The sequence below is a fragment of the Ammospiza caudacuta genome, chromosome 7 (assembly GCF_027887145.1).
Source record: "Ammospiza caudacuta isolate bAmmCau1 chromosome 7, bAmmCau1.pri, whole genome shotgun sequence".
NCBI lineage: Eukaryota > Metazoa > Chordata > Aves > Passeriformes > Passerellidae > Ammospiza > Ammospiza caudacuta.
In genome coordinates this window covers 18247721-18263868 of record NC_080599.1, presented here as the reverse complement: position 1 = coordinate 18263868, position 16148 = coordinate 18247721, and the positions used below count along the sequence as shown (strand labels likewise).

At 53.2% G+C, this 16148-nt stretch overlaps 1 protein-coding gene across 1 annotated transcript; it reads left to right on the top strand.

Moving 5' to 3' along the window:
* The first annotated feature begins 6604 nt into the window (after positions 1-6604).
* TMEM121 (transmembrane protein 121) lies at positions 6605-7909 on the top strand. The gene has a single exon (XM_058808937.1). The coding sequence runs from the start codon at positions 6605-6607 to the stop codon at positions 7541-7543; it is 939 nt and encodes a 312-aa protein (XP_058664920.1). The 3' UTR covers positions 7544-7909.
* Positions 7910-16148: the final 8239 nt, after the last annotated feature.

Genomic DNA, 16148 nt, shown 5'->3' with positions numbered 1-16148 from the left:
TCCTCAGGCTACTGAAATCGGATCCAAGCTTTGTGCTCCGCTCCTGGTGTTTGCATTCATGCCTACTGATGGCACAGGAAAAATCCAAGCTGTGGTCTTTGTGTGCAGGTGACACTTGTTGACCACTTGAGGAGGGCCTGGACAGAAAGAGACAGAGACCTTTGTATCCAGCAGGGGTCAGAGCTGGGGGTGTGCTGCTGGGTTTTAGTGAGGTGATTTGTCCAACTGCGAGTTGCAGGTGCACTCTCAGCCCTGCCACGCCTGGGGCAGGAAGTCCTTTTGTTCCTTTTTGATAGCACAGCTCCTTCAGAGTAAAGCCAAACAGTTTCCTGGGCAGGGACAGGAGCAGTGAGAGTGTTGGTTTGAGCTGCAGACAGCTCCCTCTGGGGTGAGCTGGGAGTGTGCTGGAGGAAACACGTAAAATCCAACAGCATCTCCCAAAAAAGGGGGAGAAGCCTGGAAAACAGAAAACCCCAAACCAAGGAAACAAAAAGAGAGTTTAGTTGGGTCAAATTCCCCCAGCAAGGGCAAATCCTGCATTTGCAGGAGCACTGGCACTGGAGGGCAGCGGTACAGGGAGATGCTGATGATCTGGCAGAGGAGCAGCAAGGCCAGGAGGATTCCCGAGGTAGCAGAGAGGGAAATGCCCCAGGACCAGTGGGCAAAGCTCTGCTGGAGAGGGATAAAGGAGCCTGCAGGAGGGTGGGGATAACTCAGTGAGCATAATCTGCACTCCCTGAACTCCACGTGCATCTCTCACTCTGGCAAACACGCATTCAGACAGATGTTTGCCAAATGTGCCCTTTTTGGCAACAAAACAATGAACTGTGGGGGATTTAGATACTTTTATATCTGGGGTTTGGTCCAGATTAGATCAAAATCTTGAAAATGCACCCAACTTGGAAATGCCAAGAAATTCCTCTGCAGAAGCATTTTTGCTGGGAAAATGGTAAATTGTGTTGGTAAAACCAAAATGTAGTGTTACAATTTCACAATTTATGTACAAGTCAAAATGAATCATTTACCTTTAACTATTTTTAAACACCCAGAACATGTAAAAAGGCACTTTTTTTTTGACATGTCTGTCAAATATCATCAAACTCAGCATGGTTGTGAATGGGGAGATGTTCCCAGCAGCTGCAGCTGCCTGTGTCAGCAGAAGAGCCAGGATGGCTGTGAGGGACAAAACTGGGAACAAAAAGACCATCTGTCCATCCATCATCTGTCCATACAGCTAGCCTGTGCAAGGGCAAGCTTTGGGCAAGCAGCATTTCCCACCCTGTCACCAAAGCAATGTGATTGAGAGGGTAGTTTTATTTTTTTCCTATTCAGGCAACAGTTGTGGTACCTTCTGCTTGTGTTTGTTTTTGGGAAAGGGGGCTGAAATGAAGCCCAAGGGGACTGAGGGTGTTTGCAGCGGGAGAGCACAGTTGATGCACTCACTGCTATAAGCAGGAGCTGGCTTTGTCTGACATGGCATTGTTGATTTTGAGCAGGTTCTAGGAACAGTTTGCAGCTCTCTCTCCATCTCTTGATGGGCCTACACAGTAAATTATCTGCAGTCATTAGCAAGTGGGCTGCTTCCTCCTTCAGACACAATTAGTGGGCAGGGTCCGGAAAAATCTTCCTCAATCTCATTTCCTTCACAGGATGCGCTGGAGAGCCCGGTGCTGCCTTGGAGGAGGCGGGGCACAGCCGCTGCCCACAGCGACCTTCCCTTGCAATATTTAGTGCAATACCACATTCCCTGTTCCTCAGGGTAGCAGCATCCTCCCTCCCTGCCTCTGATGGTCCCCAGGGACTGCCCGGGGTGGCCGAGGTGGAACCTCAGCTCCAGGTCAGTGAGGCTGAACCGAAGAGGCTCGAGGAAAAGCTGGTTTAGAGTTTCATCTTGGTCAACACAGAGCTTGCCCTGCCTGCAAGCGCCATCCTTACGTGGTGCACGGTCACAGGAGGTTCAGGGGGTCACAAATGGTGGAAGCAATGAGCAGCAGCTCCCTGTGCCCAGCCCCTGCCAAGAGCAGGGCCCTGGCTGCAGCTCCCTGAGGCACAGCCCGCTGCCAGGGAGCGGTGCCATCGCTTGGTGCCCCTGCCACAGCTGCCAGGGAGCAGTGCCATTGCTTGGTGCCTCTGCCACAGCTGCCCTGGAGTCCTGAGCAGAGGTTTTTGTGCCCATCACCTCCTCTCGGCCCATGCTGCCAGGTGGGAGAAGGCCCTAGTGGAGCAGCAGCTCTCCAGAGGGCTGAAGGGCCAAGTGAGGGGGAGCTGTGCATTTACACTCGGGAAAAGTGGAATAAATCAAAGCAATTAAAGTGCAAATGAAGCTTTAAGCAATGCGGCATCCTAATTACCTGGGAAGCGCGTTGTGTATACTTCTGTCTCACTCCCTTTTTTAAAATAGACAGGATCCAAATTACATAAATAATTTAAATTAATTTGCCAGGTAGAGCTGGGCTTTGGGAAGTGCTGTTAATGACGATGTTTTGCAGGGGCTCCAGGAGCCCTGCAGGCTGTCTGCAGCCATGGCTCCCGAGCTGGGATTTGGGGTTTTGTGTGCGGATCCTGCATCCCACAGCTCCCGGCTGCTGTGCCGGGAGGGGCTGGGCAGAGGCGGGAGAGGAGGGCTCGGTGATGGGCGGCCTGAAAGGGCAGAGCCAGCGGTAATTAATCACCGCAATTAGCCACCGGCATCGCAGGCAAAAGCACAGTTTGGTTTTCTTCCAGGCTGCCTGGGCTGGTGCTGGAGCAAGGCTGTGACCACACGTCCTTGGGTAACCACCAGTGCTTTGTAGCGTCCGGGAGAGCCGGGAAAAAGAAGTGCAAGACCAAGAAATAACTTCTGAGACAGAGTAGAGGTGCCAGGGGAATAGGGCAAGGTCTGGCTGCACCAATGCTGCTGCTGTCCCTCGGTGCCAGAGGAAGCAGGGCAGCGGTGAGAGTGCAAACCTTGCCCTTCAGCCGGGTTTGGACTCATCTGCAGGACCCCTGAGTCTCTCCAGGAAACGAGCAGCCCCCTCCCTTCCCACTGAAACCTCTCCCATCCTGCAGGGCAGCTGGGCTGGGAAACGGGGTGTCCCCAAGCACACCCCAGAGATGGAGAGGGGACAGGCTGCTGCTCCCATTCCCCTTCCCTGGGGGGCTGGATGCGGGCCTTGGGCTCTGCCTTCTCAGCTGGTGACACACTGAGTGTCACTGAGGTCATTTGCTCACCCCAGTGCAATGGGGCTGTTTGGGTAGGGTAGAAGTAGAGGAGAAGAAGCAATTAGGGATTGAATTTTGTCCTGGTAAGGAGGCCTGTAGTTAACCAAGACTGAAGCATCGCTTCATCACCTGCCTGTGGGAGTCCTGGCACCAAGAGGGATGCCAAAGCTGTCAGATCCCTTCTCTAGGAAGCTGCCAGCCTGGCTCACTGACATCCATAGCACTCCAAGCCCATTATGTTCAGGTGGGCTGCCTTTTATTTACAAGAATTCCTGCAGGAAGGAAGTTTTGTGAATACTCGTCTGAACAAATATTGGCCTCAGATGTGCTCTGTGGCTGTCTGACGTGGTTATTGTCTTGCTTACTCAGCACAGTTCTCAGGCAGTTTCCTGAATGTACTGTCCAATGTGGTCATTTAGAGGTTACCAGGTAATGGTTGTTTAAAAACGACCTGCTTTTGTCTAACAGTCCTCCCAGGAGAGTTTTATGTGTCCCCTCCCGACAGGCTGGTCAGGCATCGCTCACATTGGCGAACTCAGCTCCATGGATCTGCAAAGGACACCAGGGAGTGAGGGGTGGGGGAATCACCAGCTCCTGGGAAATCAGGAGAAGGGCTCGCACTGCAGCAAGCGCTTGGAAACGATTTGGACAAGGCAAGAGAGGTGCTCACGCTGGGCAGTGCGTGGTGTGACGGGGGAGGAAGCAGTCCCCGAGCCCTGTGACTCAGTCCCTTCCTCCCCTCTCAAAGGGCACCAGCAGAAATGTTTGTCAGACCCAGCCCGGGCTGCCGTGAGCCCTTCAGGAGCAGACAGCGGGGAAGGATCTGCCATCTGAGCCTGTTTTCTTTGCTGCAAACGATCTGCTCAGCAGCGGTGGTTAAAGACCTGTTGGCCTCTGCTGTAAACACTGAATTAACACCTTTCCGTGCCCTGGGTGTTCTCCAGGAGGCACCAAAGGGTTTCCTGTCTGGTTTCATGTAGACATGAGGAGAGAGCTGTGCCTTCCCCCAGCTCCCCAGAGCACACCAGGAACTCCAGGGCACAGGGGCAGGATTTACAAGCAAGCTGCTTCTGTACCTTGCTGTGCTGTGATGCAACCCACTGCCCTTTAAATAACCGCTGTCTTTTGAAGGCATAAATACTTACAGGGTGAAAGAAAAAAAAAAGCCACCATTCCCTCCTGAAAGAGCTAATTTATCTGGAATTATCTATTCTTGGCTATAAATCCTCTGTAAAACTTGGCATGAGTTTTGAGGCAGTTGCAGCAGTGACCGTATATTTTTATCCAAAACCTCGAGAAAGAACAAACTGAAGCCCCAAACGGCAGCTCTGAGTTGTTGCAGAGCCACGCTGGCAAGTGGGGCTGCAGGGACTGCCTTGCCTGGGAAGCACCATGCAGCATTTCTCATGAATTCCCACCACATCTTTTCGGTTTCTTTCTGAGCAATTTCTGCTTGAGAAATTATTTTAACGTGCCAGTTTTCCTTGCTGGCAGACTCAGAAGAGCATCCCGAGGGTCCTGGCTGGAGCAGCAGCCTTAAGTCCCTTGCTAACGTTTGCTGAGCACCACATCCTTTGTAAACCAGGGCACAGGTACGTGCATCCCTCCTGTCCACCTACTCAGGCACAAGGCAGGGCTGGCTCTGACTCATCTGGCTTCCCACTTTCTCTTCTTTGTTCTTCTTGTCTCCCTGAAGCAGGAAAGGATCCAGCTCTTATTTAAATGAGGCCCTATAAACATAAGCAGCTGCAAAGTAGGGCAGGTTTTTAATGGCTTACACCTCCTTGAGCTTGGCTTCTTCCCTTCAGCCTCTGTGGCTGTGATCAGGGTCTGTCTCCACGTGAGCAGTTCGGTGACATTTTTGCATGCACTGGGACCTACCTGTTCATTTCTGGGAGTGCATTCCCTGCACAGAAAAGATTAACAAATCAATTAGGCAAGCACAGCATGACGAGGAGGAGCTGTGTGCACGAGCAGCTGAACGAGTTCAGAAAGGTGCTGGGACATCATGACAGCCTGGGGACAGCTTTGCCCTGCCCCCCATGTGCCAGCCCTGACCTCACCCCTGCTCGAGGAAGGATATGCCCCACTAAATTCCTGAGAGCTTCTCAGGAACTGGTAGAATCTTATGGCTGTAGTTAAGCAGAACTGTCCAGGCTGGGACCTGTGCAGCAACTTGTGGGTCTGTGTTCCTGCCGGAGCAGGGATGCCTGGAGCTGGGAATGCTGTGAACCTGTGGGTCCCCACCAGGTGTGTGGTTTTGTGCTGGTGCTGCTGGAACAGCAGAAGCACACAGGGCGTGAGCTTGCTAAGGAATTCTGGATAGGCAGTGCCCGTGGAAGGGCAGCAGGCTGTGATCCCTGCAGGACAGCCTGTGCTGTGTGTGCTCAGTGAAAAGCTGTTCTGCACCCTCACACACAGGCCGGCATGTGTGTGTGCTCAGTGAAAAGCTGTTCTGCACCCTCACACACAGCCCATGCTCTGTTAGTGCCCAGTGAAAAGCTGTTCTGCACCCTCACACACAGGCCGGGGTGTGTTTGTGCCCAGTGAAAAGCTGTTCTGCACCCTCACACACAGCTGGTGCTGTGTCTGGGCTCAGTGAAAAGCTGTTCTGCACCCTCACACACAGGCTGGGGTGTGGTGGGTGCCTCATGGTGGGATGGCGCCTGGCGGGAGCCGGCTCACACCGTGGTGTGCTGGAGCTGTGGGGGGTGTCACTGCCACCATCCATGGTCAGCTCTCAGAGGGAGCCTAACGCTCGCTCTTTGCTGTCTTTTGCAGGAATGGAGGGATGCGGGTACAGCTGGGAGCAGCAGGACACCAGCACAGCCCTGCGGTGATAGGCCTGGAGGTGATTGCCTGTGAGGACACAGCAGGAGGCCCCCAGAGCCCGGAGGAAGGTGGGATCTCACTGGGAGCAGGGAGAGCTCCCCCTCTGCCCCGTCACCTGCCGTGTTTCCAGGGATCTACACCAGGATTTGGAGCCTGGAGGCGTCTTAGTGCCATAGGACTGCTGGAGAGCCTGACAGCGATGGGGGACCCGCCAGCGAGGAGGGCCATTCCTCCAGGAGGCCCCGCACAGCCGTGAGCCCTGGCTGCTGGCGGCGGAGGGTGCCTGGGGCTGGGCTGCTCAGCCAGCCCTGGGCTGGGGGCAGAGGCACGGTGCCTGCAGGGCACGGCCCCTGAGGGGCGAAGGGCTGCCGTGGGCGCTGCAGGGGCAGCCCCGAGCCCCGGGACGGTGGGGCTGCCAGCCGAGCCTCTGCTCCTGCAGGCGCCTCTCCCGGGGGCGGCGGCGGGGGACAGGGCGGCGCTGGGCCCCTGGGCCGGCCGCGGATGCGCCCCCGCGCCGCGCCGGCGGGAGCGCTCCCCTAGCGCCGAGGGCCGCAGGGCCGCCCGCCTCGCCATGGTGCTGCCGCCGCCCGACCGGCGCCACGTCTGCCTCACCACCATCGTCATCATGACCAGCATGGCCTTCATGGACGCCTACCTGGTGGAGCAGAACCAGGGGCCCCGCAAGATCGGCGTCTGCATCATCGTGCTGGTGGGGGACATCTGCTTCCTCATTGTGCTGCGCTACGTGGCCGTGTGGGTGGGCGCAGAGGTGAAGACGGCCAAGCGGGGCTACGCCATGATCCTGTGGTTCCTCTACATCTTCGTGCTGGAGATCAAGCTCTATTTCATCTTTCAGAATTACAAAGCGGACAAGAAGAACCTGGAGACGGTGGCCAGGAAAGCTCTGACCCTGCTGCTCTCCATCTGTGTGCCGGGGCTCTACCTGGTGCTGGTGGCCTTGGACAGCATGGAGTACATACGGACCTTTCGGAAGAAAGAGGACCTGCGGGGACGCCTCTTCTGGGTGGCCCTCGACCTGCTGGATATCTTGGACATCCAGGCCAACCTGTGGGAGCCACACAGGACCGGCCTGCCCATCTGGGCAGAGGGGCTCATGTTCTTCTACTGCTACATACTCCTCCTGATCCTGCCTTGCGTGTCCCTCAGTGAGATCAGCATGCAAGGGGAGCACATTGCCCCGCAAAAAATGATGCTCTACCCCGTCCTCAGCCTGGTCACCATCAACATCGTCACCATCTTCATCCGGGCCATCAACATGATCTTGTTCCAGGACAGCAGGGTCTCCACCATCTTTATCGGCAAGAACATCATCGCCATCGCCACCAAGGCGTGCACCTTCCTGGAGTACAAGCGGCAGGTGAAGGAGTTCCCGCAGAACGCCATCGCCCTGGAGCTCCAGCAGAACTCCCTCTCGCACAACCAGACCCTGCACAGCGCACAGGGCATCCCCCACGAGCCGTCGCCCACCAGCGAGATCCTGGACACATGAGGGTGCCCCGGGCCGGCGGTGGTTCAGACGGCCCCGTGCCGAGCGGAAGGGGGATGCCGCTGCTTTCCTGCTGCCCGCTGCAAGCACGACAGACAAATCCCAGCAGTGAGGGTTCTTCTGGGCACAGGAACACCAACAGCGTTCCAATTGAGCTATGGAGTGTCCTCTAGACGTCTTCATCTCAGGTACAACCCTAGGAGTCCTCCAGACAAACCAAATGGACTTGCGAAGGACCTGAACCAGCTGACCCTCTCTCCCCCTCCTGCCACCGTCTCCCCTCCCGAGCAAAGACTGCTAAGGTTGCAATGTCCCTTTTTACTCCCCGAGCACCTCACCTTTACTCCAAGCCTGGATCGAAGATTTTGTTACTGGAGACCTTTTTACGGGGTGGGGACAAGGGCATAGGGGTGTGGACTGGGGGGAGGGTGGGGCGTTTCAAGCAGTAAACCCTGTGATCGTAGATGTCTCTTATCTCCGATGGTTGTGTTTACAGTTTCCTATTTATGCCGGCTCCGGGGGCTCTCAGGCTGCCCTGGGGGCAGTGTCCTCCAGGTGGGTGAGCAGGGAGCCCTGCCGTGGGGAGCGGGGCTGGGGCTGGCGTGGCTGCCCTGGCCCGGGCTGAGGAGGGCTGAGCCTCCACCAGCACCCTGCACCAGATCTGCCAGGAGCAATATCTGACGGGCTAGAGCTAATCTAATGCTGGTGTTTTATGTATTTCATTCACTCCAAACGTCTCAGCACAATATTTCTCTTTTTAGAAGGGTCCCTCTCTCTCTCTCTCTCTCCCTGCCATGGAGAGCCTCCCTGCCTGCAGCAGCCCGAGCAGCCTCCCCAGCCCCAGCACTGCTGCTGGCAGGCAGGGTCACCCAGGAGGGATGTGGAACAAGGATGGCGAGGATGCATTTCACTCTGCCAGCAAGCATTTATAAAGAAGGCTGCTTTCCACAGCTACTATATTTTTAAAATAAATATTAAAAAAGGAAAAAAAAAAAAAAAAAAAAAAAAGAAGAACAAAAAACCCAACCAAACCCCAGAACAGAGCTGGGAAGAATGTGCTGTCCCAGGCAGGTGGCTGGGCTGGGGGATGAGCTGGGCTGGGGTCTCCTCTGCAGGTGGGTGGTGCTGAGGGGCTCAGCCAGGGGCAGCAGGGTGGGAGGTGAGGGCCAGCCAAACAATAAAAGCCCCATGAGAGCAATGGCTTCTGGTGGTCTCTTTTGTGCCAGCATGGGGAGGGTGGGGCTCAGCTCTCACACAGCCCAGATCACTTGTCTCTGCTTCTGTCCACCTCCCCTGGACTGCCAAGTGCTGTCCTGAGGTTCTGTGCCCTGCACTCACTGAGCAGTGGTCCCAGAAAGGAAAGGAATCATTTCTCCAGCTGCAGTGCTGCTTCAGGGCTAGGGGCATCTCAGCTGCCTGACCCTGGGGGAGGCACAAGGAGACAAGCAGAAAACCTGCATCTCAAACACGTTGAAATGGGATATTTTTGCTTTTTCTAAACAAAATGTTGCATTTTGAGGAGATGGAATAAAATGCCTGGTGCTGTTTACATTTCTCTCCCACATTTTCCCCTGGCTCTGCTTACTGAGTTTGACCTAAATCCACAAATCATTTCAGTTTCCATCTTCTCAGCCCATCACAATCTGTCCAAAACACTTCAACCATCCCTGATCCAGACTTCCAATTTTAGGACCAGGCAATTGCAGTCTTGCTTGGCCACCCTGTCACCCAGGGATAACTCTAATGTTAATTAAATCCACTGAGAAATAAAACAGTGTCTTTGCCAACAAAAGTGAGTTTGCAACAGATTCAGCCAATTGGAAAAGTTTCTTCCCCCTTTCCCTCAGGAAACATGAGAGGAAGTGGGCAGGTGATTTAAAAGGTATTAGCAGAAATTAATGAAATTGCTAAATTATTGTGGAATACCTGTGGAATTACATATTACATCTCTGCTGGTTCCTTTAAAATACATGTGATTAGCATCAGTGCAATTAACTCCCAAGTATCTAATAACATTCTGCTGCTCTTTTAGGTAATTAATTTATGAGCCTTTGTTTTATAGTTCTTCCCCAGAACTGAGCAGAGGAAAACCTTCAGGGAAATCTCTGGCATGGTGCTGCGAACCCTGGAGGCTGGGACGTGCCAGCTGAGGCAGTGCTGGCGCCAGACTGAGCCCTGATGCAGAGATCTTTTATCAGGGGATAAAATCAGTGCTGTGATGGGTTACTCTGATGGGTTGGGTGTATTTTTGTTCTGTTTCTCCCCTACAGCTAGCCCTGCATCCTTGCCCTATACTGAAATACATTCATATTCCCTTGAGCCTGAGCTGTTGCTAAGATTGCTTGGGGATGTCTGGCTGTGCTCCCTGAAGGCAGCCTGCATGGGAATGGAATATTGCTTTATCCTCCTGCTCCCATAACTGCCAAGAAGGTTTAGGAGTCCCCACAAATTTTTTTTGAGGTTGCAAGACCCTGCTTTCTACTGCTGACATGAGGTTTTTTTTTGTGGGGTGTCCATGTGGAAGGGCTGCATTAGGAGCAGAGGTCCTAGAGGTGATGGTCGCCTGGGATGCACCACATCATTCCCAAAAAGTCACAGGTGCTCGAAGCCCACTCTGGTGAAGGGAGAGAGAAGAGGCTTTTCCCATTTTCTGCTGGTCAACATCCCCAAGGCTCAGCAGCACAGCAACACCTTTCTCTTCAGAGCCATCTTGAAGCAGGAATGACAAGCTGGCCCCTCCTCAGCAGCTGCCAGAGGGGAGCAGGGAGGGCTGAGCTGGCTGTAAAGCAGAGAGCCAGGGCAGCCAGCAGAGCCCCTGGGGCATGGAGACAGCCCAGGAATGGCAGCACTGCAGCTGCTCTGCCTGCTCAGGGTGCCTGTTCCCCAAATCCAGCCCTGCCAGCACAGACAGGACTCCCAGGAGCTACAGAACCAGCAGGAGGGTTGGCACAGTGGCTGGGCAGGGTGGCTGGTTCCCAGCCTGGCTGGTTGTTAGAGGAAGGTGATATTTTGCTGTGGGCAATGAGAACTAAAGGAAACAATTAACACTAAATAGGCTGGAACCGAGCAATTTTTCAGCTTTCCACTGAGAAGAAAAAGAGCTCCTTTGTGAACAGTGAAATCCTCCTGGCAAGCTGTAGGATCCCACCTGATGAAGCAAAAGCTGCATCATTACACTGCAGAAGGGATCCCAGTGGAAAACCCACAGGGGTGGTGTCCCTTGCTGCCCTCAGAACCAGGCCACCAGCACAAGGCAGCCATGCCCTTGGCAGGGGAGGCTGGGGGTGCTTTGGGGACAAGGCTGGTGCTGTCCTACCTATTACCAACCCACTGGTCAGTGCTGAGGCTACTCCTCCTTCCAAGTGACAACCTCTAGAGGAGTCATGTCCACCCTGTAGCTTGCATCAGTCATGGCACCCTCTGGAAATACAAAACCTGAGCCCCTGCACCTTTCTGTCAGGCTGGTCCCAAGGGTCAGCAAACTGGCCAGTCCTGCACAGGCACAGAGGAGCTGATATCACTGCTGGCCAGTGGCAAAGGGCTGGGCCAAACCCACTCACGTCCCAGGCATTGTGGCACTGCAAAGCAGGAGCCCCAAGTGGAGCAAAGCAGTCCATGCAGGCTGTTAGAATGCATCTAGCCCAGACAAGCCCAGCTGGGTCCTGTCCCCCTGTGCCAAACTTGGGCAGAGTGACAGCAAAGGGCTTGGACTGCTGCATGCCTGACCCTGCCTGTGGGAAGAGCCCAGAGCCAGCTCCTGTGGTACCCGCAGTTCCTGATTGCTGCCCTGGCTGCCCCACAGGTTTGTACCCTCCTGGAGCTCACGTGCAGCCCATGGCAGCCCAAGCCTTTGCTGCTGCACTCACCTGTGTGCTGGGGGGTGCTGAGAGGGGCTCCAGCTTGTAGCTTTTCTTTGCCAAGGTCCTGGCAGCTCTCACACGTCCTGCTTGTCCTCACCTCCTTTTGCCAGGTGAAGATCTCTGCTGCTGCAGCCTCTGTGCAAGGCTGGTGGAGGGTTCAGTCACTGAGCTGAAAGTGCCCCATGGTTCTGCTGCAGATTCTCCATGTGAGCACGGCTCTGGTGACTTTGCAGGGCCCAAAAGGGCTTGGGAGGATTTGGGAGAAGAAATCCACCCACCAGGGCCATGCAGCATGAGGATGGACTCTCTGCAGTGCCACCCGGTGCAGCTCCATGCGCTGTCACCTGGAACCATACATAAATAAGGATTTTTTTTTCCTTTGGATCAGTCTGGATTAATTTGATGAGCAGAGACAGACTGAACTTTCATGCAATAACTGTTTTCTTCCCTCCTGCCCCAGATTTGCTTCCCTTTTTTAGCTCAGGCCAATGCTGCAATAGAAAACATAGGGCAGGTGTCGAGAGCACCTTGACAGCAATCCCCTAAATTCTCCTAAACTCCTCCTGCCCAGGAGCTGTGGCAAAAGTTTGAGTTTCACACCAATTCAATCCTAACTGAATGCCCTGAATTCTTCAGTTGTGTCTGGTTTTTAGGTCTGGCATCCTTGAAGAACAATATCCATTTAAATTGCTGATTTGGGCTTGCTCATTTAATTTCATCTTAATAAAGATTTTATGTGGTTTTGACATATTCAGTGTCTCGAGTGTATTGACACGGCAGCCTGAAGAAGCATTATGACCATAATGGCTCAAAAAGCATTAAAAAGACCCTGGCAAGGTTTATTGATTGCCTTCTTTTACAGCTGCTTGAAGACAAAGACCAGTCATAGGGAAGAGCGAGTACTGTGCTCTGATTTTTTGTGTGCTTCCCGATGTTACAACAAAAGGCAGTTGCAAACAAATGTTTGCAAGCTCTTCATCAGGACATGGGAAAGCAGCAGTCCTGTTGCTGGGATGTTGTCAGGAGGGCAATTTTAAAGGAAAAATCCTGCAGATAGCAGGAAGGTCACCTCCAAGGAAGGGAAGTCAAAGTGTAAATAAATAAGTAAGTGATGAAGATGCTGTTAGGAAAATTAACCCACAAACACCAGAGGTTTATGTCCAAAAATGAAACAGAGGAGAGTCCTTTTACTTTATTCCAATAAAGGGAGAGGCCATGGGGCATCCCTTGGGATCTGTCAGATTTTTGGAGGACACAGCCTCCTTTTTATCCCAATTTCCCAGCCACATTTCCCTTCTCTCTTTCCCTATTTCTGGGGTACATGAGAGGTTCAGACTCCCCAGAACACCTGATACCAGAGATTTCCCTCTAATGTATAACCCTCCCTTTTAACTGTTAATTCTTACAGAATTCAGGGGTTTTTCTTCCCCATTCTTTTTTTCATCTTTCAATGTCTAATTTCATTTATCAGCAAACCTAAATTTTTTTTGTAAAAGCAAATATCTTTTTCCATTCATCAATCAGTGGAATCCTTCCCATTGTTTCTTTTATCTCCCAGTGCTGTTTTTATCTACCAGCAGACCCACAGCTTGTCTGTAAAGACAAATCCACCATTCCTCTCAATGCCAGGTCCTCCCCACTGGTGTATCCTAGAGGAAAAGCCCTCATGCCTCACTGGGGACTTGCTGGAGCATGTTGATGGAAAGGATAAATCATCTGCCAAAATCTGTCCTCAGAGCTGAGGATTTCCACATGGGCCCTTCCCAGTTGATGTGTGAAAACACAAATGCATCGTGGACATTTTATGCTGAGTGCAACAGAGATAAAAATTAGTACAGTGATCCATTGGCAAGGTAGGAATGTGCTGGAGATGGGAGAGCAGAATAATTATCTCCTCTTGGCTGACATCTGCATACTGAGATGCACCCAAGAGGCCTTTGCACAGCTGCATGCCCAACTGCTGATGGGAGGATTTTTATAAAGACAGTTCAGTAATTGCAGGGCTGCCCTCTGTTCAGTGGAGCCATGCACCGAGGGGGAAAGCCAGCAGCACCAGCCTGGCAGTGTCTGTGTGCCCAGGAGATGTGCTGGGGATGGTGCCAGCCTGGCTGTGCCCAGGAGATGTGCTGGGGATGGTGGTGCCAGCCTGGCTGTGCCCAGGAGATGTGCTGGGGGTGCTGGTGCCAGCCTGGCTGTGTCTGTGTGCCCAGGAGATGTGCTGGGGATGGTGCCAGCCTGGCTGTGCCCAGGAGATGTGCTTGGGGTGCTGCTGGGGGTGCCAGCCTGGCTGTGCCCTCTGAGCAGCCCAGTGTGCAGATGCATGAGCCAGAACTTGACTTCTGGGTAGGGGACAGGGAAGGAGCAAGAAGCTTCCTGGTGTCCCAAAAAGCAGGTGAACAAAACCCATCCAGTGGTGGCTGGTGCAGACTGAGGTCCAAGGAAGGACCTTCCTTCTCCGCCCTCGAGGAGATATTGCTACGACATCCAATCAATTTTGTGCCATAAAGCCAGCAGCCACGAGGCCTGCAGGGTTCTGCAGCCACAAATACATTTCCTAGTGCCTTTCCATGGCTGTAGGTGGGTCATCACCCTTGCCTTGCTCTCCAGGGTTCCCCTGCTTCTCCAGATCTGCCATGAAATAGCAACTTATGAGGCTGAGGATGCTGAGAAGCAGAGCCCAGCACCCTGAGCATGCCAGGCACATCCTCCTGCAGCCAGGTGGGCCAGGCCAGCAGGCAGCTCAAACCCCAGCGTGGCAGCTCCAGGGCTGCTCACACGGAGCTGGCTCTGACCAGCAGAATAAAAGGCACTGTTTCCTTTCCTGTGCTGGTGCCAGGCAGAACTTAGTATGCAGCAACTGTTTTCGGATGTTTCACTTCACAGCTGGTGAATGAACTCAGAGAACTCAATAAACCTCTTTGTGAGACATTATCTCTGATTAATCTCTCAAATGAGGCTGGCACCTGGAATTGCATAAATCTTTACCTGCACATTGTAGGAAACAGGGGAAGGGGCCACCATCAGAAAGTGGGTTAGAATGGGAGAGTCCCAAACAGCAAATAAAGAAGAAATCCTTGTAAAATTTCCCTCTTGATCTCCTCCTGGCAAGAGGACATCAACTTTTGGAGGAGATGAAGCCTGGGAGGATTTTAGAAGGAGATAGGGCAGCACCAGGGCCTTCAGATGTTCCAGAGGCACTGCCTTTCCATCGACATCTCAGGAAATGTCCAAAACTTTAAATGGTGCTGCCAGCTCAGGAGCAAACTGCTTCACAAGAGCTGCCAGCTTGCCTGATCCCAGCTGGCTGCTCTGGACACAGTGTGGTTTCTGTCTCATCCTTCTCCTGGCTAGACTGGCTGTGCTGGAGCACCATGAACCTGCAGCATGTGCCATCAACATCCTACAAGTGGGACACAGCCACCAAAGCCACCTCCCTGAGGCAAGACAGCTCTGAGAAATGGTTGGAAAGGAGAGAGATGATTTAGCAAGTCTTGAACAGCTTGATGTAGAAATAGCATCCAGAGTGTTCTCCCTTGCAGGGGATTTTGAAATTTATTTGGCCATCCTTTGCTTTGGTGCAACAGATGGTGGCGAGGCATGGTGGCCTGGAATATTAATGCTTCCTCCAGCATCCATGTCCTCAGAGCAACTGGCAGCTCCATGCTTTTGCTGAACCTCATGCAGCACCATCTCTCTCAGGGCTGGGCTCTTCCCACATCAGCTAGGAATTACAATTTGTGGCTCTGTCAACAGTGACCCCTCAGGGGTGGGGCATTTTGCATCAGGAAAGCTTCAGGGCAAAGGCTGGGGCTGGGAAGCAGGGATGTGGTTATGGCAGGGATACCACCCACTTTGCCCAAATGGGAAAGTTAGGAAAAAATAAAAATGCAGTGAAGCAAATCTGTTCTGTGACTGTAACCACCACCATTGCTGGAAAGGGTATTCAGCCTGGATTTTAAGAGTTGTCTTTTATTGATGCCTAATGTTCCATAACCAGTGTCCAAGGAGGAGCAATTAAGCATTCCCTTAGATAAAATGTATGTCTTCAGGCAATAACCAGGCAAAGGATCTTCTACTACGATGTCAAGAAGTGGCTTTGTACCATGGAACGGAGTGTGTCATAAAAATCCCTCTGCTGCCCTGCAATGGCTGCTTTCTCCCTGTCCCTGCATGCTGGAGCTGGGGAGCATTGCCTGACTGAGCTCCCAGCTGCTGGGTGACCAGTGCTGAGCCCACCTGCCCCGGTGCCTCACACCTGAGCCCTTCAGGACAGGCACAATGACACAGTTTAATACACCAGCAATCTCACAGATCCATTTCATGGTGCCCACTCAGAGATCTGCAGCCTGAGCTGCAGCACGCTGGGATGCTGAGCAGCACACCAGTCTATCTCAGCCCCAGGGAGGCCTATAAAGGCCAGCAGGATGTGGAGCAGCATTTCAGCCCCCTCCAGGACTGTGCAGGGAGGAGCTGGCATGATCTGCCGTGAATCTGAGCCCTCCCAAGCACAGTGCTGTCAGCAGGCCAGGTGTGTTCTGCTGGGAGGACAATGCCATCAGCCTGGTGGCTCGTGCCATCCCTGCTTTGGTCTGCTGGGACTTCTGAGCATTGCTCCCCTGGCTGGCTCTGTCTGGCACGCTCATCTCTCATACCTCACACCTCTGTCAGGCCCTTCCCAGGGGCTCTGCCTGATGGAGCTCTTCCTTTATTTTTCTTACAAGTAGAAAATTACACCCGTGCTATTAAGT